Source organism: Apostichopus japonicus, chromosome 4 (assembly GCF_037975245.1).
Source record: "Apostichopus japonicus isolate 1M-3 chromosome 4, ASM3797524v1, whole genome shotgun sequence".
NCBI lineage: Eukaryota > Metazoa > Echinodermata > Holothuroidea > Aspidochirotida > Stichopodidae > Apostichopus > Apostichopus japonicus.
The window spans coordinates 8,714,388-8,739,609 of record NC_092564.1 but is presented as its reverse complement, the minus strand read 5'-3'; the positions used below and the strand labels follow the sequence as shown (position 1 = coordinate 8,739,609).

Below are 25,222 nucleotides of genomic sequence, written 5' to 3'. Positions count from 1 at the left end.
ATCAATAAGTGACAATTATTTAAGGGGCTATAGCTATATAGCTAAGATTCTGTTACCGATGTTGTGAACGGCATGCTCTGCCTCATGCTCATATATATGCTTGAACACTTCAGCTACAAATGTGTGATAAAACCAGTCGTACTTCAAACAAGTACGTTGACTACTAACTCTTGACTCGGTATTGGGAGATATATCTAGAATTTGATGGCCACAACATTGCTATATTACTAGGGTCAAAAATAAGGAAACAATACTAAATTTAGTAATACATGTAATTTCACTCGCTTGGCGGACAAGAAAAAAAAAATGGAGAACATGAATAAGAAAATGATGCTTGTGGTTATATTATATCAGTTTGGTATAACGATAATCATATCACTTTTCATTATTAAAATCTACTAACAATGCTGTTCATTATCTGGCTTCCCTGTCTCCTCACAACATAAGCACTCTTCCCTGATGTACAGTATTTAGAGTGATCAAATTGGTAACCTTTTTAGCACCGTGCACCCTAAGCAAGTGCTCACCATAAAGGGGAAGGCTACACCATGGATATGTGTCATTTAGGAGACTTCCAAGATAGCGTACCGACCACGGAGGGTCATGTGAGGTGCTCCACAGTACAGTAGCTTCCAGGTCAAAACCCATAGCTAATGAACCCAAAGAAAAGACTTCCAAATTAAATTGATCAGGTTCTTCTGTGGAAATGATATAATGCAATGAGAGCTAGTATACTGTAGGTATGTTATGTGTGCAATGTGCACATTATACTTATCATACATAATATGTACATTCAGACTAATGAATAATTCTTTATTAATTCTCCATTCCTTCTTGTTGTCTTCCTGCCTTAATTTAATATTGTTCCGTTTGTCTATAGATTGCATTATTCTCTATCAACTATCCCATTCATAATTATTTTTTGTCTACCATTCACCTCTTTGCTTTCCTCACTGTGTATGTCTGAGCAGTAATGTGGGATATGCTACTGTATGTTTGATACAGCCTTTCTTACAGATCACAATGTTCAACAGGTTTCCATTGTCAAATCACTTTAGCAAAATGCAACCCAAAAAGAAGCAAATTGCTATACAAGCCCAAAGATGTATAGCAGCTTACATCAGAGTCATATATAGCAATTTATAAGAGATAAATTCAGAGACTTCCAAAATTGCTGCACAGAATTTGAACACTAAATTTATTCACTGAATAAGTATGTATTTGTTTTCCCCTTGACCTCTGCAGTATTCAAGAATAGCATGATAAGTCAATGCAGTGAAGCATAGATGAACTGCTTACCTTCGGTAATCTTACCCTTTATATTTCTCTTAGGCCAAGAATGCAAATTTTCTTCCAAAATTGTTACAGATTAAACCTTTCAGTCATCATGCTCATCAAGAAAGAATGATTTACCGGAAAAAACTTAAGTGCTCTTCCTTTGATCAGTGTAATACGTTCATGCTTCGATATTACTTTTCGTTGGCTCCTCTGAAATCTCAAGGAAACTTATTTTGCTCCAGGCATTATTCTTGAAATTATGCAGTATGGGATAGATTTCTCCACGACAGCCTTTGAGTTCGGGCGCGAAGTTCTCAGCTGCAATCCTTTACATGGAAGTTTGAACCCACCTTGAAAAGCAGTGGAAATGATTTTTACCCTCGGGATCGGGACTGGTCTGTTTCTTTAACTTGAATTAGAAAAGATAACGAATTATTAACGCTGCTCTGATGGTGCTTCAAATTTCGGATCCTTATAAAAATATAATGTCAGCTGTTGAAATTAACAGTTTAGTGAGCCATGTTTACAGGATAATTTTCCAGTAGACTTTATAACACAGCATTCAAACTCATTGTTTACTTTGAATGAAATGTGCCCTCTAATTGTACTACTGATGTGGTGGAAAGAAACCGTCAAATTTACAATTTACAGAAAAAGGACCAAAAATAACAACTGTGTACTCTTTTTTAAATCAGTATGTGTTGTGACATGTGAAGTATAATTTAATTACTGGTAGAATAATGAGTTACCTGCAATTTATTACTTGATACAGAAAGTACCATATATGCAAAAATACTAAAATAACCAAACAATCTATGAAGAATGACTTCTGAATGAACTCGTCCCTTTGCTGATTAAATTGCAAGAAAGTACTTTTGCACTTTTTTGCTCTTTATTAAAGGAGGATGAATGAAAAAGTATATGATGAAATTAAGGCATCCTCTTTACTGTTGCTTTAAACATTGTTGGTTCACTTGTGCAGATCAAAGTAACATGCCGTGTTTGAAATTGGTTGTAAATTTCACATCACCAGAACTTCTTTGTAAAATGAAGTTAAGTCCTGATAGAGCATAATCCTATGGCTTGTTGCTATAGCAACCTTGCTGAACTCATATATCTAATAATTTTCTTTGTACTGTACATTTCTGAGTAATAAAAACATATTTTAACTGATAAAAAATCTTTTAATAAATTACAAGATTAATCATCAGTACCACATTAAATCAGTGCCACGTATGCTATCCAACATTGTAAGATTCATATTCTCCTTCAGCTTGTAATCTCCCAGTGAAAACCTTTTTCAGTTTTGCCTCAAGGGAACTGATAAGACTATATTTTCTTAGTATCTTAGTATTTATTTGGAAAGAATGGAGCACTCTCCAATGTTTAAGTACTATAACAAAATAAAACATGACCTTTTACTTGACACCTATTGACAACTGTATATATAGTGTTGTAGAGATTTGTTTGTTTGAGTTCATTACTCCACTTAAACCTGCCAACCTTGATGCTATCTCTGTGTTAATTAGGCTGCTAGATGCTGACAGGAAGATGGTCATCCCAGCGGGTATATATTATGGAGTAACAATGGCCTCTCAGCGGATCATCACCTCACAAGCCCCTAGGATGACCAGTAATGCACTAATTCTCTCTGCTCTCTGAATCATCTTGAAATGGGATACCCCCTCCTGTTTTGCCCGGGATGCCAGTAGATTAACCCTTAATGTTGATATTTATGGCGGCCAGAAATACCTCTGGCATTGCAATGACCTATATGTGTTAGTTATGTGCTCTTCTGTGAGGGACAAGGACGCACAAGCTGGGGACATCCAATCATCTATGTCAGCTGTATAGTATTATTATACATTAGACAAGTAGTGTAGGTTAATGCAGCCTATTAACAAGCAAACAGCTGCCTGGTTAATGCACTTGGAATGAAGTTAAATACCCATAAGGCATCTGTCTACTGTTGTATGTATACTGAGTTGCAAACATTCTGATTGACAATGATATTAACATTCAACACATTTGGGTACCTGATTCACATTGACTGTTCATATGTAGATGTTCTTTAGTAACAATATGGTTCTTTGGGCTTCTTTTTCTTTTCTAATAAGAGAGAAAGAAAACTTACTATAACACTTTGAAGTACCTAAAGGTATTTGCCATAGTGAACACTGACAGCGTTTTTCGAAGTACGCAGGCATATAATTAGGTAAATAGGAATAATGTTTTGTTCCAAAATAAGGGACCATTAATTATTATGCAAAGTTTGCCTGAAAAGCAGTCACTGCATCAAATACCTTTCTGGGGAAAGTTCAGAAGGGATTTGATGAATTATGAAGAAATTGATCAGAAATAGTAATCTTTGATAATTGCTTCCATGACATTGATAGAGTGTACTGTACATGTATGTTTATACTGATGTTGTAAGTGTAGATGGCCTGATGACATAAAACCGGCCACACTTTGACCACCTGTGGAAAGACCATTCAGAATACATGTACAGTATATATGTACTCTCCTGTAACACCCTGTAGTTAACCTCATTAATTATTCATTGAGCAGAGAGCTTATACTCAAGGCACAACCTTTACAAATGTAGCGGAAGGTTTTGTTATAATTCCTAAGAAAAATCGATTGGTAAGTTCTGGAGGGCCACCTTTGTTGGCATTGTTATCCATGGACCTGCAACAGGTACCATCCTGACATCATCAAATATATCATTCAAAATCTACTTTTGGATGCTTTCATCATTTTGAGATGTATTCAATGGCTCATTGTCTCACCATTCGAAAGGATAAACATCGGTCCAGATGAGAGGTTGCAAGGCATTGTTATTTCTCCCTTGTCATCCTTGGATATTGATGCCTTTAATACTCTTTGATGCGCTACTACCAATCAATGATTCAAGTCTGCATACTTCCTAACACTTCTTAAAAAGTGGACTATCATCGTCTCTTCAGTTAATCTTTCACAGCTGCATTGTGGATGAAATAAATGAATAACTCTCATAGGTCTACCAATTAATTCTTTCTCAGACTGTAGGTATTTACTGCTTTCCTCTCTTACCGTTCTCATACACATGCGTACTCCCTGATCTACCCTAGCCTTTAAATCTCATGAGATATAGGACATTACAAAGAACTAATGTGACATGTTGACATTCTAAGAGGAAACTGCTGACTTCCCCTATCTTGGTGTCAACTTCAAGATTCCATCTGAGAGATTCCTAAAGAAAATTTAAAAGACAATGTTTTGAATGAAAGGGTGGGATATTTATCCATACTGTGAGGAGGTACGGGCATGCATTGCTTTATGCTAATTAGCTATTACGGAAGTCAGACAAGGGAATTTTTTTTTCTTCAGTAGTTCGGCGCTACGGCTGAAAGTGCAGTTCTGAGTCGCCTGTAGAGTAAAATGATTTATCTTGCTGCCTCTCGAAGATGGTGAGAGAAATAGTTGAGTGCTCGATTACAATTAATACGGTTTATTAGATTGTTTGTCATTATTATAAACAGCAGAGATATTAATGGGGCATTAATTTGCCACCAACTTCCACGTTATTTTTAAATTTACTTGCATTAGAGTGATTTCGACTCTGTGCAGTATGTAGAGTAAAACGTCACGATTAAGTGATTTAATGGTGACAGGTTTTCACTTGTGGAAGATATTCATTTTGTTGTCATTTGATATCTCTTATGATGTTTACTGCTCGTTTTACTCGGAATCGTTATCATTGCTGTTCCTTTGCTGTTCTATTGCCGTTCCTTTCTGGTACAGTTGGATCTCTTTAAATAAAAGGATCTAATTTACAGTTTGGCATAAATTTCCCATCAGCTAAAATGCGTAGACCTGAAGGATATACATTTGATGCATCCATTATAGTGATTAAGTGTTTTTGTTAATTGCTCAAATTTCCCTGAAGGTGAAGGATTTGCATACTTAAACACATGCACCACTTATTCACACCTTGGAGAGACATCAAAACATAGGATTGCATGCCAATCAGTTTGCAAATTACTGCAGAGTGTTGAAGTTTATATCTCAGAAGAAATATATTTCTTGATATTGAGCAGCAGAATGAATTAACAAAATAACAAGGAAAAGGTTAATTGCCATCCCAGTTCCATAGGTAAAATAGAAAGAGCTTAAAGTAAAGGTAAAGTCGAATGAAATTTGATCACATTAGAAAAGTTTGCTTAAATTTTGTCAAGTTTCTTTTGTTTTGATTTTTCTGTGAAAAAATGTATGTTAATTTGGTAACACCATTGTCATAGTTGAGCTCTGTGTAATATTAGCAGCCCCTTTGAGGTGAAGTGCTGTCCCCACGGGGGCATTTTAAACAACCATTCCTTTGCATTTGCCTGCTATTGGTACCAAAGCAACTGAAGTATACTGAAATTTGACTTTAATCAAAACTAATGAACTATTTTTTATGCCCCTGTCAGTTTTTAGTAGCATAGAAAAAGTTCTTAAAATCAACTACATTTGAAAACCTACAGCCAAGGAGTAAACTTTCGGAATGCATAAATTTAATACTAAATGTAAGAAATATGCTTGAAAATGGAATCAAGCCTTTACTTGAGTCTTTGAGAACTGACATTTAATCATTTCAAGTTATAGACTAAATAAATCTGCTACTGTAATTCTCTCAATCTGACATGTGACTTGTGACCTTAATTTTGATTTCTCTCTTTTAATCTTTCAGGTGCGGACGCTCTTTGTCAGTGGCCTTCCCATGGATGCTAAACCTAGAGAGTTGTATCTCTTATTTAGAGGTTGCAAGGTGAGTAAAAGTGTCCACACAGATCTACCTCATATGCATCCACATATATACTCTAACCTACCCACTCTAACCTACCCACATATATACTCTATGCATCCACATATATACTCTTCCAAAAATAAACACGGTTTCACGGTTCTCTCTGACCCGTCTGTTAAGTGATTTAAAATCAAGATTTATGGGATTCTTATTCTTAAAGCAAAGCATTCTTCTTCTTTGGAGTTGCTACATCACAGTTTGGATTTCTTGTTCACCTACCTGTCTCAACACAGCTCCCACACTCTCCCTTCTAAGTACAAAGATCAGAGTGTTCCTATGACCCTTTAGCACTGCATTCACTGTTTCGTTTCTTGAGCCTGTAATGCGATATGAGTTTGGTTAAGTCCTGTACTGATTATTTGGAACTAATTCCAGGGAAAAGACAAAATTAAATATCTTACAGCACAAATGTTGACTTACAAGATAACAAAACATACATAAATAATATGTCAAAGTATCTCAATAAAAAGATCTTTATGTTTTACTCTTATGTTATGGATGCGCCCTCAGAGAAGAAATTTGCTTTGTTTCGTGCAGGATTGGGAAAGGAATTAGACCAGAAAACAATTGATTTCTTTCCTAGCTGCAAGTCTGCCAAAATACGTCAACATGCAAGCACCATGATGTGAATTTAGCAGATTTTGGTAATTGAGCAGAAGGAGTTTTTGTTCTGCATTAGTCTTTGATTTCAGCTTACTGTCATGTTCATTTAATAATAATCATACTGTCTTCCTCATCTTCAAATTATTCTCTCTTGGCTATTAAGTTTTCTCCTTGCCAGTCAGTCTCATGTCTGCAGAAAACTAGTACACTTAGGCATAACCTTACAAGATATCTCCAGAATGAAGCATATATATATATCGTTTTGCCCTTTTGGTTATATCTTACCTACTTCATAGAGAGAGAGGAGAATTAAAAGCATGATTCATTAAAGATGGCCTTAGAGCGCTGGGTATCTAACAGTAAAAGCTCTCTAAAGTAGTGAGCTGCATAAATGTGTTGTATTTTATAACGGGGAGTCATTATATTACAGTATGACACAAGTCTCTCGTAGCAATGGACTTGGTTTTGACAGTTTGACATTTCAGTTCTTAGCGAGCTAGACTTTGCTCTGGGTAGAGTCCAGGTCGGGTACAACAATCATCCATGATGGATGTTTCATCGTAACTTAACTCAAAATCTAGCTTCTGGTTCTCTCTTACCTTGTGATGTAAATGGGGGGTGTCAGAGGAAGAGTGTGTCGGATTGGAGAGATTTAAATAGAATGCAACGGAATTCTGCAGCTATAGACACATTCGGGGTTATCCGATGGGTAGCATGGTGAAGGCGGTATAGTGTGGGAGGGGGAACGAGGGGGGGGAGGGTGGGTTGAATGAAAGGAGAAAGAAAGAATGCAAGGGGCATTACAAGGACATGAGATATTGTTATAGAGGGGCGAGGAAGGAGTTTGGAATGGCTGATAAAGAGAGGGATAAAATGATGCGTGATGGACAGCACTTAGTATTAATGTGCAGTGTTTAATATTAGGTGACATTGAATACAAGACATTTGGTAGATAGTTGGTGGTTTTTAGGAGGATGTGCTGAGGTCTTGAGGTAGGAGGTAATGAATGGTGGAAGAAAGGAGCAGAAATTCAAAAGAATAACATGGAGTGGAAATTGACAGGTTTAGCAGTGAAAAAAAATGGCAGAAAAAAAAGGGGGGAAAAAAGTGGCAGAAAGGGAAATATTAGGAGTCAAGTGAGGTTGAGATGGGATGGATGAGGGGAAATAATAGTAGAACCAAGATCATATTTTGATCATGTTTTGACTAAAACTGTCTTCTTGCTGTGTTGGCTAGTAACTGCTATACTGTATATGTACGATATGTCTTCTGGCTGGGCAGGAGGCAGGTAGAATCTGTAGAGCTAAATAAGCTGCAGAGGGAAGACAATTATTTTGTCAACCAATTTGACTCTTGTATCTGAGCTCTTTATAACCTCTGAATGGACAGTACATCTGTCAAGAATTTCACAGCTGTTTACCAAAGTGTTTAGGAGATGGTGGAAATCATGTCATATTTGACTCTAAAAACTAGTGTTATATCGAGATATATTCTTCTTGTCTCTCACCTTAATGACCAGAATGTGAACATCATAATATCTATGATTGCATGCTAGCTTAGCTGCTTGAACTATGTCTATTTACTATCCATGTAAGGAGAGGGTTTTTGTAAAGTCTGTACCTGTTTTTGTTTCCTTTTTCATCCCCTCTTAAAGAGTATCAAGAAACTTATTTGCACCCGTAGACAAGTTCAGTTTTGCACAGCAAACATGCTCTAAGCAATTAACATATTCACATATTCTAACAAAAGTGCAATCACTTTTCATCAAGATTGCTGGAGCTATATGTTTAAGCATTTTTTATGTAACCATGGAAACGACGCTTATTCACCATTAGGCGGCTGTGACCAATGTTTGTCCGATTCTGTATGGCAATTTGGCTCCCGCAGACAACTCCCTACCTCAAGAATTCATGAATGCACCTTGCTTATAGAAATTTGCATTACACGCTTCTTGCTGATTAGTGGCACTATGCTAACATTTTTTTGTGTTTTTGCAAGGCAAACTTCACTGCTGTGGAAATTAGGCAGTCCTAACGTGTTGCAAATGCTGTAGTGTGAATAAACCATTCCCATTATCATATATGCTTAAAAGAAAACTGAAGACTTCAAAAGGAGTTCTTTGAACTAACTGTTCCAATGGGTACAACCTGACTCTGGACCTCAGTGTCCAGGGAGGGGGGGGTTGTGTCCGTGGGAGGGGGGTGGTTGTATAAAGCAATAACCTTTTAGGAAATCATTGCAGTAAATGTATGTATTATACCTGACAAGAAAAAACCTAAATAAATAAAACTAGAAGCAATTTGGTGAGTTGATCGAGTTCCAAATGAGAGACAGGTTTGCGTCTGCATTTATCCAGAAAGCAGAGCATTTCAACACTGCAAGTTAAATGAAGTGATATATTCTGTGCGTTTTACACTGAGAATCAATACTAAAACCACTATGGGGATGTGACTATATATGCGATAACAAGATATAATGCTATGAGTTGTATGGTACCTGCACTATTCTCTATTGCAAAACAAATTTAACACCCTACTGCAGATAATTGGGAGGAATATTACTCTATATACCATCTACAGTACAGTAAGTAAACCCTACTGCTTATTCAGGTATTATTATTCAATGCCGTAAAATTACAGATTAGCACATTTAACAGGAATATTGATCAGAATAATGTATCTATCTCTAATACAACCTCCTTTGGTACCGAAAGACGTGAAATCTGATGCCACGCATAAATTTGTAGAATTCGTCGCTGCAAAATTGTCGGTTGAAGTGAATTTTGACACAGACGAAACTGAATAAATTTTACGCTGTTATTCATAAAATAAAAAGGCGGCTGTGTTAAGAGTAGTAGCAGTAAACTTATAGTTAGCATAACATGTTTAAAAATTAAAATCACAACTCAAGAAAAGAAGAAGTATGGTAAATTAAACTGTGGAAAATAGAGCTGACAGTATGAACTTGTCATTAATGTATAATATTATTCAAATTATATACCTATAGTAATTATTAATCGCATTATATTACCCTGGAGGAACCCAGTTTTTTTCTTTTTTTTTTTTATTTAGTAAACTTGCAGTATTGGTAATAAACTTGTATTATGTGTACATTCATAGTTGCTTGTATTTAGTTTGTATCTAGTTTGTATTTTGTTGAATTTAACATGCAACCACATGTAGTGCAGATTTTTTTTTAATGAGAGGTAAAGTAATACTTAATTAAATGTCTTGCAAATCTCAAAGGATGATATAATTTAAAGAAGATGAAAGCATAAATTAGATTTGATAATGTTCAAAATTCAGTTAAGTCCCCCTCCTTAGTTTTGTTGTAGGTTCTAAGCATTAAGAAGTGCTCCAAACTTATGTACTGTATGCAACATAAATTTCTTCACAGAAGTGTCAAGAATGTCGAGCAAGCGCTTTCTTTAGTTTTGTAGTATATTGACCATTTGAGCTCATCTAGCAGAGGTTTGTGTATATACATCAGTATGGTGCCTTCTGGTATAGTTGATTCCAAGGAGATAACACCTGAACCAAGTCAAATACTACAACGTGGCCGTAAATTGTTATTTACTTTGCACCTCGCTTACCTGTCTCCCCACAACCTTAGCACCTCAAATCTACCGTGCTTAGAATGAACTGTTAACCTTTTAACACTGCGTGCCCTCAGTCAATGCCCTTTCTTCTCATTCTACCATCCAAAGTGCCAACATTGTGCGTTTTTCGTCTGGTTTTCCCTGATCGTTTTTCGTACAGAACTGTAACCAGGTATTTTATTTTTTCCAAATCTTGGAAACTGAAGTGTTTAACCAAGCGCCACAGCCCGATAAGTATCCTACATGTGGCTGAGACAATCCTTAAGATGGTTTTAATAGTTCTTACTCCAGATAATTTACTATATTGGTAAAACATGCTGGCAGGGGTCTAATTACTTCTCAGATTTAATCAAATTGTTTGATTCTCTCCAAAATATCAAGATTCATCACACGTTAGAGCAGCTTCTGTTCAATCTCCTTTAATATGCATTAGTTCACTTTTGTAGCTATACTACTGTTCATGTATACACACAAGAAGTTAACCAGACAGTATCAAAGGATTCCGATTTATTTTCTTGTCAGCTGCAAGTTTATACCATATGTATACTCTGTGTCCATGTAATGTTGTATTAACTATACTGACGTATAAAGCATTAAATGTACATTAACACATTTGCTGATGTTTTGGATGGATCATTATGCATATTCTCTCACAGATTTTGCTTTGTTTGTATGTCGAGAGACAATACTCAACTGTATCGGTCAACAGACTGTTGTTGTGAAGATTGTGACATCGTTAAATAAGAATTGCTTGCAGTTTTATCAACTTGAATCGTAACACACGTACATTGCCCAGAGGAGCTAATGAAGAAAGTTTATTCCCACTCAGAAACAAAGAGCTGGATAGTCTAATAAGATCTTGCGACATTGATGACCTTTCAGTCAATTGACTAAATCATGAAGTAAACTGCAAAAAGCCTCGTGTAGATATATTAATGCTAACGTACACAGCACATCTGAAATTTTGCTTAAAGTTGCCTATGTGCTCAACGGAAAATTAAGATTCAGCATCTGTTCAATCTGAGAGAAACAGAATGAATTAATTTACAACCAGGCTTGCCGTGGTAAAATCAATACAAGTCATATATCACTTGAACAATGCACTATTCAGGTTTTTTTTTCAAAGATTCGATGTTATAACATGAAATTTGTTGATGATCATTCATAAGTTCTAATGTAACAGACTATGCAATATTGTCTTTCTTTGGCATACTTCATAGGTGTCATGAAGAAAGGGGGGAGGGGAGAGGGGAAGGGGGAGAGGGGAGAGGGGGAAGGGGAGAGCGAGAGAAAGGAGAAATGGCTAATGAGCTATTTCCTTTTTGATAAACAAATATGTTCGTGTCATATTTTGGTTGATTCTAGAATTCTCAAAATACTACTTTGAAAGGCAGTTTTTTTTACACCTAAAATGCTAAGAATGCTTGCCGAGTGGAATCTGAAACCCAAGCAGAAAATTTAATTGGCACAGTGAGATGTGATATTCTGGACTGAGCTGTGAATAGTGAATAATTTGACACGGTTGAAATTTGAATATCTGCAAAATATAATTACGACAGTGGGCACGATAGTCACGGCGAAGGCCCAAAAGCAGAGTATTTTATTAACGCGCTGCTAGATTGAGAAACATTATTTTATAGTGATTGAAATTTGAAAATCTGTCTTGATTTGGTATTAATTTAGTGCTGCAGTTGGTAAATGGGGAAATCAGGAGGAATGGGGGGAGATAACAAGGAATGATGAAAAAGTATTGAAGGTGATATTCTTTATTAGGATATCAGGGTTTGACAAAACAAAATGGCATATATGGTTGTCTCAATATTTTTTGGTTTTCTGAAAGGGAAACTATGGAGTCACTTTTATCGAACTTGCAAGATTGTGAGGTGGACTGTGGATTGCAAAGTCGGCAATGACTATAACGCGGATCGCACAGTTGTTAATTACTATATAGGTTAGATTCGTCCAACACAGCAACATAAAGTAATGCTATGCTCAAAGCAGAAGACTTTTGTTGGTTCAAGTCCTTTGGCCAGAGACAGCAGACTGTAATTTCTCACAAAGGTTGCTATTACTAAAAAAAATAACCCCAACGATGTCACAAATGTGGCAAGTTTATTTACGATGCCCTTTCTATTCACTCGTAGTAAGAAATTGTAGGGTTTGCAATAGCAAAATATTATTAACTTTAGTCTATAAGTCGGAAAGATACCAGCAATAATCATCCTTTAATTACAATACCCTTTAGTTGAGAACAGATAGCTCTCCTAAGCTAATTTCAGTAACCAAACATTAATTTTAATTTGGATGATCATTACTAATGTGCTTCCATTTTCATTTGAACATATTGTAAAAATGAATGCATATTTGCAAAATGGGTATCCATTGAAAGTCTTAATTTGTGCCATTGTGCCCTTTACAGTAACTGGTATAATGTACAACTAACTGTTGTCCCCACCCCCCCCCCCCCACCCTCCTCCCACGGCAAAAGGGGTAATCCACACTGCAGCCCACTGTGTGCCCACTTTATAAAACTGTAAAGCCCTGGAAAGTTCTAGACTGCAGTTGTACTGATTATGAGAAAATGAAAATAAATTCTCTGGTTTTATGATTTGGGTTAGGTAACATATCAGTTATAGAACCAACTTTGGTACCAAACCTTCATAGTTTCCTAGCTTAAAACGTGGAAACTCACAGCTTACCATTATAAATCTTTGAAGTTATAAGCTGAATTTGTAACTAATTTCCCTCATTCAAACTGTCTCATTACCTTTTCCTGTTGCTTTAAACATGGAACCTAAATCAGGCATAAGGTTTTAATTTCCTTCCATATTTCAAGGTGAAATCTTTATTCTCTTCTCCAATCACTTTCATTCTTCCTCTTCTTAACTTATCATCTTGAATTTGAATAGATCCTTCTAGCTATTCATACTTGTTGTTGTTGTGCTTGTTGTATGTTTACTATCTTTCTTCTTGTAAAACCAAACTGTATAAACCAACTGTAGAAAACAGTACTCATTTGCTATGTCAATCAAGAAGAAACTCTAATCACATTAGTGGCATCCACACAGTGAAAAACTCTGCATTAACGACATGTGTTTCCAAAAGAAAAAAGAGAGAAAAAAAGTGGAGCGTTTCTTTTTTCTCTGAAAGGAAAAGAATCGTTATCCAAAAGAGCCTGTGGCTTATTCATAGGACGTGCTGAGGATTTTTTTTTCCTGTCAGTGTGCATAATTGGTAGTTTTCTTCATTATTGGACCTGAGATGGAAGGGATGCATCGCTAAAACTAGCGAGCGATGAAGCAAAGTAAATTGCTGAGTGGTTTTTTTTTGTCGATCCTGCTTCTACGAAGTTAGGTTATCATAATTTGAAAGCAAAGAAAAGAAAAGCTTGGCATGGATGGTAGAAGTGACTTAACGTTGTAAGGCAGCTGAAGGAGGAGGGATAATACCTACTCGACCAATCGTATTGTTTTTGTTGTTATATTTACATCAAAACCAATGCATAAGAAAACACTAACTGATCATGAGTTGTTATATGGAGTCTGTTGACTGTACAATAGGCTGTGTATGATGAAGTCAAAGTTGGAGTGGGAGCAAGTGGGTTCTGAGATGGGTTTTTGTTTTCTTTTTTGACAATTCTCCAAGTCATTTATCTTTCCTTCCTTCTTTCCCTTCCTCTCCCCCTACCAGGGATCTCTTTTCTCATTCTGTGAATTTGGAAGAAACGTTTCACCTGTCAGTAGATTTATTACTTCAATTTGTGTGTTAATAGTCAACTGTTGCTGCACTCACAGTTTGTACTCCAAATTTAATGTGTCTCTTATTGCGGTAAGTTATGTTGCAGTTTAAGTAATTGAGAAGGGTATTTTTTTACCTTTTCTTCCCTCCATAGAAACTCTTGAGATAAATAAATAAAGAGCTGCAGGATCCCCTGTATTGCCCGATAAAACTGATAAAAGTTTAGCTCAACCTTCCTAAACAGTAGGATAATCAAAGTACAGAAAAAGGTTATTGATAGAAGTCAACTGTTTGAAAAGAATTTAATCTTGAACTAATTATAAATACTTGACCAAGATTTACAATCCATCCGAGAAGCGAGATGTCTGCTGTGAAGTGAGACTGCATTCATTAGCTGAAGATGTTTTTGTCTTGCGATAAAGGTAGTAATGACTGACATCTCTTCTGAACACCTTCCTGTAAATGTTTTTAATTTATAAATCAGATCTTCACGGTGATAGCTGTGTGACATTGTTCGCGACAGGTTCACTGGGGAATTTGGATTGTGAAATATCCATATGTAGATATATATATATGTCTGTATGGATCTGTTCCAGGATACTCAAGTTTAATTTCAACCGGCAAAACCTAGTCCCCCTCTACCTCTCTTTTCTTCAGAAGTCCCATTCTGTTTCTCCATCTTTCCCTCCTTTCTCTTTCCTCCTAGTTAATGTGGTTCTCATAAGATTTCAGGAAATATCAGCCAGCTTAATAGAAGTCCCCCAAGCAACTGTTGCCCCCTCCTAATAAAAAAAGAGGGGAAAAAAACACTTTGAAACAACAGTTGCTCACCGCATATAACATGCCCGTTACATATAACATGCCATGCTCTGAAAGATCCCTAATTCCTAGGGGTCATGCAGGGGTCACCTTACAATTCATTGTATCATATCATGGATCTATGCAGAACTTTACTGGTGGTCACTTAGGTTCAGCAATGTGTCAAAGCTCATGTTCTACTTATATCTGCAAGATACATTAAAAAGCTGGGAGTTGAGATTTGACATGATTATAATTCACTGACTCTTCAGTTTTCAATATCAGACATTTATATGGACTAGCTTTTATTAAAAAAAACCAATGGAGCTGTATCGTTGGGAGGATGATGGCAGTTTTATTAATAATAAATGATCCCTAGCTATCCTGGAGGTGAGAGCTAGTCATGGATTTCAATCCCAGCAGGCCATAGCGAATGACCTTTATGCCATCACATGGTTTTCCCTATTTTTTATCTTTTTCTTTTATGATTTTCCATATACTGCAAGATTTTTCATGGGAGTCAGATGAACAAAAATGAATCCAAAAATTTGTCATATGTATAGCTGTCTCTCCACTCGACCATTTGACCTACATGCTAAAAGTACGGTGAAATTCCAGTATGATTTGACCTGCAGTACTGTAGGTGTTAATCTGACTCGTAGCGAAGCGTCAGTATCTCGGCCCAGAAGCGGGTAATTACGGTTGCTATTTAAAGATGTACCATAACATTACAACATATAAACGATATAAACGATACGGTGTTGCCGACGAGTAATGTATGGCGGTCAATTGTCACAGTCAATTTCATAAAGTAACTGACAGAGATTATCGCTCAGTGGATATTAGTGGGGAGGGGAGGGTGAACAAATTCTGGCAATGAGGCCATGTCCCTGGAAATGATTTATCAGTGTCAGAGAGGTCATTTGTGATTAATTGTGAGTGCAATGATTCCAGACGACTGGGAATTTGCTTGGTCTTCTAAGCACAACAACTGTGCTTTTTTGTACGAGGTCCTGACTCAGAAGGCCAAGCTATTTTTTGTGTATCAGCTTTTCATATTTTCAAAATATTTAAAATGTTTAAAATATTTTTAATATTTTTAATGCACTTTACATTACTAGTTTGGTGATTTGGTGACAATTCGGTGAAAATGAAAGGAAACCGTTTATTTACTCTTGCATTTGTGTGCAGATCTTAAAACTAATGAAACCTGAGAAAAATTCTTAGTTAATTACAAAAAAAACTTAGGTGCAGCACTATGTATATATCTTTCTTGGTGATTTAAAGTGGGATTCATCAGTTGTATTCAATATTCATTGATGCTTATCAAGGAATGTATATAGATAGAGCTCTACAACCATAAAACTTTGTGCACAGACCTACCTCAATATGGAAGTTTGTACATTCTATACATGAACATAGAATACCACAGTTTCTGTAGTATGCAGATTTATATATAATGAAACAACCTATAGTAGCAGTACTTACTCTATGATCAATTACTTCTTGCATATTTAAAGTGTACTATTCCTCTTTCCAGATCTTCTGTGTATGACAAGGGACATATTTGTTGCAGTAGTCTTTATATATCGTAGCAAACCTTCAATGACAAAGCACATTTAAAATAAAATTTGAAGTTCCACCTCAGGTTTTTGTTTATTGTCCTGAACATTGTGTTTACACTATCGTTTTGACAGCATGCGCTCGTGATACCATCATATATATTAATGGACAGTGCAAATGAAGCCAAGAGAACTCTTTAAATATTGTGTGTATTAAACTCCACACATAACATAACACACATAACACACATAACATAGTTCAACCTCAGGTGATTTTGTTTATTGTCCTGAACATTGTGTTTACAGTATCGTTTTGACAGCATTCGCTCGTGATACCATCATATATGTTAATGGACAGCAAATGAAACCTAGAGAACTCTTTAAATATTGTGTGTATTAAACTCCACACATAATTGCATTCTCGTTTTGTTGTGTGATATTTGTGTACGTTGTGACAGCTGACAGATTCTTTCAAAGTGAGTGCACTTTGTAAATTAGATGAACAGCAAGACCTGTAGTAATTATTGCAGTTTGATGCCACCAATCATATTTTTTTTCTGTTTTTGTGCTGGTCTGCATGGGATTTAGTGACATATATTGCAATTATATCATCACACAATATCACCTGACTCATACAGACTGATATAGAGCTGTTAGAAGTCGCAAAGCTCCCCCTCCAAAAGAGACACTTGATATCCGTGTGACCATAATAAAGGTTTTAGGCTTTCCTTGTGTGAATATATAGTGAAGTGTTTGTTTTGTTTCTTTTGTCCACTTTATATTATAGTCTTTTAGTAATATAAGCCTGTCGGTTGATTATAATGATTCTTGGGGTCCCAAATTACCCTTCTGTTTATTTTGATCTCTGAAATGTAATTCATCCATTGATCATGCCTCTAATAAAGGATACAAGAATATCGTTGCTTTTAAAAGCATTGGCTGGTTTGTATTGGCCATTACAGACCTTTATCAGTTTCTTAAAGTATGTCCTTAAGTTATCAAGAAGTTTCCTCTGTTTATATATATTCATCATTGCAATACTTTTAAAAACCTGAACAATGATGCCCTAAGGATGGCAGTAAAAGGTATATACAAATAGCAAATGATTGGCAGACACATGTAACTCCTTGTTTTTTCTGTTGTAGCATGTCATTAAACTGATATTCCTTAGACCATCAAGTTGATTTCTTGAATAACTTACTGTAGATCCGCCTAAGTTGTCGCACCTCGGTAAAACAAAACTCCGATTAAAGGGGTCTGATATGAATGCATGAGTTATATGTTATAGTCCTTATATGGAATTACGTATGGATTTATTCAACAACAGTGGAGGAGGTTGCATTATTTAGGCAATTCAGATGAGACCTAGGTTTTCTACTATATATATACTGTAAGTCAATACACTGGTCAGCTTAGCTTGAAAACTTCATTGCATAGAAGGTAGTTAATGTGTCTAATTACATATGTGTCTAATATTCAAGATACCACTGTATAAAACTACAGACTATAATAATAACCACAACTTTCACTGTTAGCTAGAGATTTCCGAATCTACAGCTTGATTCAGTTAATTGAAATGATATGTTTTTATGTATATGAAATAGTAGTTAATTCCTTCAGAAGTGACTTTAAGTACTTAAGTTGAAAACAATACTGTATTGTTACTCATTCAGCTAACCATGGTAGAACTTCTTTGAATAATTCTGGTATTGTGCAGCAGATCAGGTAAGGCAAGTTTACTCATGCCTACATTTTTATTTTATTTCCTTTTTTTTTATCCACCTTTTCCAAGCTGTTACATTATCCCATCGAAGAGTGGAATATCACTGGCGATATCTGTTTTCCTTGACCACTTGTCTCCACCCTTTTCACAGATCGCATAACACTAATGGCTCTTCAAGTAGTTTGGGCTCCCAAGCTTCAATTTCGTGAAAGTTTAACTGGAGGGCATCACATTTCGACGGGGACGTAAAGAAGTAACTCTAAAAAAGAATGAAAAATTTGGGCAATTTAAAGGATTCAGCTTTTTAAGTGAGTCACAAGTCAGGAGGCTGTTTATTCCAACATCCGCCCCCTCACTGAAATAGAGAAAAGACAAGAACAAAATTGATAATTACATCCAGCTCTTTATGAAACTGTATATGAATTGATGGAGATCAAAATTGAAGAAAGTTGAAATGTTGTTATTTTGAAGATGGAGTCATTTTGTACTCTCAGTCTAAGCTGACAGGATTTCCTGCTTGTTCAAATTACCTTGATATATCTGTTAGGGATCATAAAGAATGCTGAACTGAGGCTGTAATTGGTCTCTATCTTTCAAGTTCTTAATAAGGAATAAAACGACTGAAAGGAAGGAGGGGAAAAAAAGGAGAGTTCGTAGACACTAGTGGCCACAGTATCAGACAAAGAAGTATATATTCCATATTACAATGTAAACGGACAATCGTACGGTATTACAGGCCACCCACTTTGAATGCACGGGTGGTTGACAAAGGAAAGGAAAAATCGTTTTCCCATATTTTCTCAGGTGTGAGACTTTTGTCATGAAATAAAGGACACTAAAAAGTTGTTTGTCTTTGACAAACTATTTATATTGTTTATCATCATCTTATTGTGCATGCCAATCTTGAAAATGCTGTCATTGCATGATTGCATATTATGGAAAGTGGAAATCAAATTTCACATCATAATTAAAAGTTTGAAACATGAGTAATTGTGTGATTATTGATCCATTTGTATTAATTTAGGATTATTATAACTTGATCTGTTAATTTAGCATCTCAAGAACAGGTTTGTGTATTGATCGGTTATATAGAGTGCATTATTTTAGCCCATTATTAGTCCATTGTTACGGCCTAAAATAACAAATTGTGATGAGCGCAGCACTCCACTTTATTATTTGCACATATTTAATGAGTTTCCCAGATTTATCAAAACTTTCAAATTTGTATATCTTGGAAGAGAAGCTTTGAAAAGATGCTTTTCGAAAAATTTCAACAGTTTTTGAATGAGATCATCACTCACAACGAATGTACTGAATATTAGGCAAATTGCCAAGGTGTCTGTACACTTTTAAGTGAAACGATATTCCACACTGATATTTCTCCTCTTCTAGATACATGTTGTCTAGGTAAAATGTATGATTGATGGGTCCATTGGATACCAGGTTTTAAAAAAGCAAGAATCAAATTATCTGTAACATCTGTAACCCTCCATTAAGCACAGCCTGTATTAGCTCCCACAGCATCTTTGTGCATTTAGCACGGAGAGGAATCCTTCTTTTTTTTTCCATACCAGGGGCCCGGACGTACTTGGCAACCTAACCTATATATCCCAACAGCTACGACAGATAAGCAAACATCTTCTTGTTACTGTACCCTGAAATAATAACATAATAAATAATTTGTCAGGGACTTGGGATGTCATTAACCGTTGACTTAGAGTAAAGCCTGTGTAAGAATAACGACCCGAGAAGATCATGTTCTATCGTCTGTTGACATTCATTCATCCTCCTGCGATCATCCAGAGAAAATAGCCTATCCATTAGGCTGTTAATCTTTAAAGCTGCATTTTGTGTTGTATATGTTTGCTATTAACTGATGGTGTATGTTACATCACCCTGCAGGAAAGACAAATGTATTTGAAATATTAATCTGTTACTTTAATAGATCATGAAATTAGCCATAAAACTACTGACCAGAGATATTAAAGCAGCATTTTGCGTTAGGTCTCCGTTTTCTACTTTTTCGACATGTCCATCAAATTTTTTACATATTTCAATCACAAAACAGCAATCTAAGATATTAGAAAAGTTTTTCCCTGCCAACAACGTTAATTGGCGAGTAATTAAGGATATTTGCAGATAATGAGAAAAGTGTCCACGACAAATTCCACATTTAAAATTAATCGCATACAGTTCCCCAAACCCACTAGTTTGAATTCAACCAATCAGAGATGCAGGTTTAGTTATGAGCCGTTGCTTAAAATAGATGCAAGACTTTGCGTTGGTACAACCAGGGAGTTGTTATGGAACTCCCTGGTACAACTGACATATAGACTGTACACAAATCAAGCATGGTGTTATATTACGTATTGGTCAAATCGTAGTGTTTAAATATTCATATTATGGGCGAGGTTTATTGGGATCCCAACAGAGAATATCTTGGAGAAAACAAAGTTGAAAGTTGCAAATTTTTTGACTTTTATGCCACCATTCGAAGTAAGATTTAAATAGATAAGCTAGTTATGTATGTCGTTATGGCATAGTGGAGTCAGTGAGGTTGAGAAAAATCGTAGAAAAGGATGCAAAATGCTGCTTTAAGTGATATGAGTAAAACAGCTTGAGGCCAAATACAGAGTAGAGAAACCCGCTGGGTTATGAGTACAAGTATGAGTACAAGGCTCAGCAAGAGTACCAGTATATGTTATCTTATGCTAGTATCCATACTTAACTTTCAGAATGCCCTGACAACAAGTAAAATCCATGAAGGCTAGTACGAGTATAGAGACATCTGTGTTAGGATACTAGTGTGAGAACCGACTCATCAAGAGCTGCTAAGTACTAGGTTTTACAAATTATGAAAAAATTCTGAATCGCATGAAATGTTTAATTTGGAAGCAGCAAATTGGTTGGATCTACTCTCTTTGTTCTAAGCTAAGGAAAGAAGGGATTAGATGCCTCTACAGCGCAAAGCAATACGATCCCTTCCAAGGTATTTGGTTGGCTTAAAGCAGCTGTTTGCATTTGAAAGTGGTACATCTTTCCAATATTAAGTTTCTATCTCAATGCACCGCATGTCAATAGCTTCACTAGTCAATTTTCAAGTATATTGGCGAAAAAGTTAGAAACTTCTTTTGTTAATCTTAGTGTGAAAATATCCTAACATGAAAAGTAATCATCTTAGCAATGGAATTTACAGAATGTAAGTAAAGCATTTGTCACCATGTAGTTGATTCATAGATTAGAGTTTGGTAAATGTGACATACCAGTTGATTCTAAATTCTGATAACAATTAAGCAGTTTGTATTCGTCTCTATACTGTCATGTTTTTTATAGTCATATGATGAAAAGTAAGGGATTTCAAAAGAAAAAATTGCTTTGCTAAATTTGTATTTCTGTGCTTGGTTTTAATACTGATAAGTAAAAAGAAGTTGTCTATATATGAGTAAATCAATAACGAAACTAAATCGACAGGATGGCTAATAACTTAGTCTTCAATGTCTATGGAACGTAAGAAGCTATCTAGAGGGGTGTCTTATAAGTTTGATCAATCGTACAATCTTGTAATCTGGACTCTGTGAAGCGATGCTCGGTAACTTTGATAAATCACCAGAAAAATCACCAATTAATTTTAAAACTCTGTATTCATGATCACTCTCACAAGCTATATAAATTTACTTTGTTCCTCGCTTACCTGTCTCCCCACAATCTTAGCAGCTCGTTCTACCATTCTACCATAAAATTGGATCATAGCATACCCAGCAATCTAACTGAGATATCTGTGCGCACACATGCAGTTACAACAATTTGACACATTTTTGTCACATAAATTGTACATTAATGATTATACACATCTCTGCCAGTTTGAGAGACTTGCGTGCAAGAAAGGATATTCTTTTTTCCCTTGTTAATGTTCTTGAAAGCCTGTGGAATATTAATGCTCTATACCCTCTCACTGTCAACTTCAATGTCACATGCACAAGTACACCGTTAAGTAGACGCCAGATGATTTTATGTTAAAGGCTTGTTTATTTGACGTAGTCTGCTGTTTCTTAAATGGGTCGGTGATGATAGCTAAATGTTGACTTAGAAGAGAAGTCTGTTGCAATGTCTCTCAAACTACCAAACACAGCCTGGGGTTTCATCATTGATATATATAAGGCAACTACACCTATCAGATGGTTGATTGTGGGCCAGCTAGGGGGTGGAGGGTAGTGGAGTGGGGATTATGAAGGATGGGAAAGGATGATGGTTTCGTGCAGTCATATTCATTGGCTATGTTAGCAAATATTTAGTAATTAGATCTGATTGAGAACATGGAGCTATAAACTGTTTATAGCTCCATGTTGAGAATAAGGGATGCGTTGTGGAAGGGAAAGGTTGTTTCAATACTAGCTGTTTAGACCAGGTCAGTGTCAGATATATATGTAACATGGTATGGAATTGGAATGTGGATTACCTTTCCAGCAATAGCCACACTGAAAGGACTAGTGACAGTTGAATTCACTCACTGTAGAAGAAATCATTGCCCCAGTTGTGCTGTAAAACAAAACTTTGAGGGGAGGGGGTGGCAGAAGAAGGGGAGGAGGAATGATGACAGGAAAATTTAATGTTAAGCTATTTAACAAAGAAATGTTTGCTTTTACTACATTTGAAGCTAATCTCATGTTGAGGCAATTCAAACTTACTAAACAACATAGTTGTTTGCCATTCAAACTTACATTCAGTTCCTATTAGGGTGCATTCCGATACCTGGATACTGAAATAGCTACTACTGTCGCTAGGCATCTGAATTAATACTATATCAACACCAAACATTAGGGAAAAGTTCAGAAGCTGCACATACAGTGGAGAGATGCAATATGGGAGAAAAGTGAGGAACCTGATGACTGGCAGGGGGGGGGGGTAAGGAAGGGTTGGGGAGGGAAATATGCTTGGAGTGGGATTATGCTTGGAGTGGGGTGAGAGGTATTTGGTTATGTAGATGGTGGAAGAACCCATGAGGCATTCTTGATAGATGTCATACCATCACACAAAGTTGCAACTTAATTTACGTGATAACTGTTTGACAAATCAGCTAATTACATCATCCCTTTGAGGCTGGAATTCTCTTAAGATGTTACAATGTATCACTTGTTCCACATTGATAGCTTTTCATGTGTTGTGTGATAATCATTTACAAAGATAGCCACAGGGGACACATAGTAGGAAAAGGCATTTCCAAGGTCACCCCCTGTCTCTGAGTTGGTTGGAGTTCTCCTTGATCAATAAACATAAAGCACATGATTGTAACTTGACACTGACCAAGATTAAAATATTTTCCGACAAGGTATGTAAACATTTGGAGTGGTGTTACTAAATGGGTCATAAATATGGCATGGCACATTTATAGAGATGTACAGTGCTCAGCTAAACATTCACGAACATGTATGTACATGCCGACTAGACAGCACTTTGTTCAGAACTTAATTTAATTTAGTTTGTCGATCTACATTTACACACAGCAGCTTGGGGAGGCTGGTAAGTTTGATTCCCCTTAACGAGTCATTTGTATGCCAAATAATTCATTAATTATACCAACCTAGAATGGTGCAGTCTTTTGTTTTCAATTTGTTGGAATATTGTCGTTTCTGCTGACATACACCCATATACGTGGAAAATTGCTCACTTTAGGTACCAGCAATTTTCCTCTTCAGCAATAGGGATTTAAGTCTGGAACCAAAGTTGCCATAAATTTATCATTTTTAATACCGACCCAACTATTCACGGAATAGACTAGTCCACAGTAGATACAACAGTGACAGGTACATGCATGTTTGAATTATTGCTTAAATACACAACCCAAAATATAAATTCATTTAACAAATGTGACCAAACAAACTAAGAGGTCGAATAATGTTCCATACAGGGAACTAAGAGAGGTCTGATCATTAGATTGAGTAGGAAGAACATTCATTATGTGCACTCATCAGTAGCTCATTGTGTGCTTGTCAGCTGTAAGACTGTGGGTCTTCCGAACTATTGAAAAACGGTCAAGGCGGTGGAGTTGAATAGGCATGGTTTTTAGCCAGGGCTGTGTCCGGCCACCTTTATGCACATGTTGGAGAGGTTAATTTCATCATTGGAATATACTTTTTTCTCTCTGAAACAGTAATTTTTACTTCCGGTGTACCTGTTAATAACTAGCAATGTTTGCTTAAGTTGATGATTCACTGATGTTTAAACAGAAGTTGTTGAGGGGTTTCATACTTTCATTGCATGTTTACTCATATGCCCTGATTTTCAATTTGTGGAAATTCAATGTATTTATAAATTCTCTTTTTCTTTTCTTTTTCATTTATAGGGATATGAGGGATCCCTTCTAAAAGTTACCAGTAAACCTGGAAAGAGTCAGTCAGTAAGTACATGTTTGCCAATGTGATGTGATGTGATGAGGAAGAAGTTATCCAAACTTGTCCACTGTTATCTTTAGTTAGTCTTATTTGATACCTGTTCAAATAGACATGTCTTATTATGAGTACAACAGCATGAGTAGGGGTACAAGTAGAGTCCCACCTGGTATGAGGAGAGAAATGATTACATGTGGACTCTAAATGTGAATATTAGTACTTAATGTATTACACAAGCATCTTCACTTTATTTCTAAAATGCCTATATCTAGTTATACACATGCTCCCATTCCCATCAACACCCCTCCCCCCCTCCCTTCCCCATACCAATATGCTTAATAATTTAGTCAAGTAATGGCCAGCTCTTTCAATCAAACTTGAAGGACCATTTCACTCACCACATTTTGCCAGTTTGAAATGTTATATATCTAGTTGAACATTTCTCAATATCTAGGAATAACTTGCATGGAGGGTTATAAATCCCAGAAAAATTTCTGTTACAAACTTTGAGAAATCTTTAACTATTTCTAGTACAATTTTTGAGGTAATACTTGATGACCTTTCAGAGAGGCTACACTGTTCTCTCTCACATAAAGTAGAGCATATCTTAAGTGTAATAATTGCCATTGATATTCTATTAGGTTTTGCAGACTCTTCTTCCTCAGTCTGTTAGACAAGGTTGGCAAGGTTTGTTAAAACGTACTCAAT

General features: G+C 36.1%; 1 protein-coding gene across 4 annotated transcripts in view; it reads left to right on the top strand.

Moving 5' to 3' along the window:
- The window catches only part of LOC139966354 (uncharacterized), a 129,882-nt gene that overhangs the window by 71,206 nt on the left and 33,454 nt on the right, over positions 1–25,222 (top strand). For all 4 annotated transcript variants that reach the window (XM_071969272.1, XM_071969269.1, XM_071969271.1 and 1 more), the window contains 2 exons: positions 5,990–6,067; positions 24,469–24,522. In XM_071969272.1, coding sequence (XP_071825373.1) covers positions 5,990–6,067; positions 24,469–24,522 — 132 coding nt within the window. The remainder of the gene's footprint in view (positions 1–5,989; positions 6,068–24,468; positions 24,523–25,222) is intronic.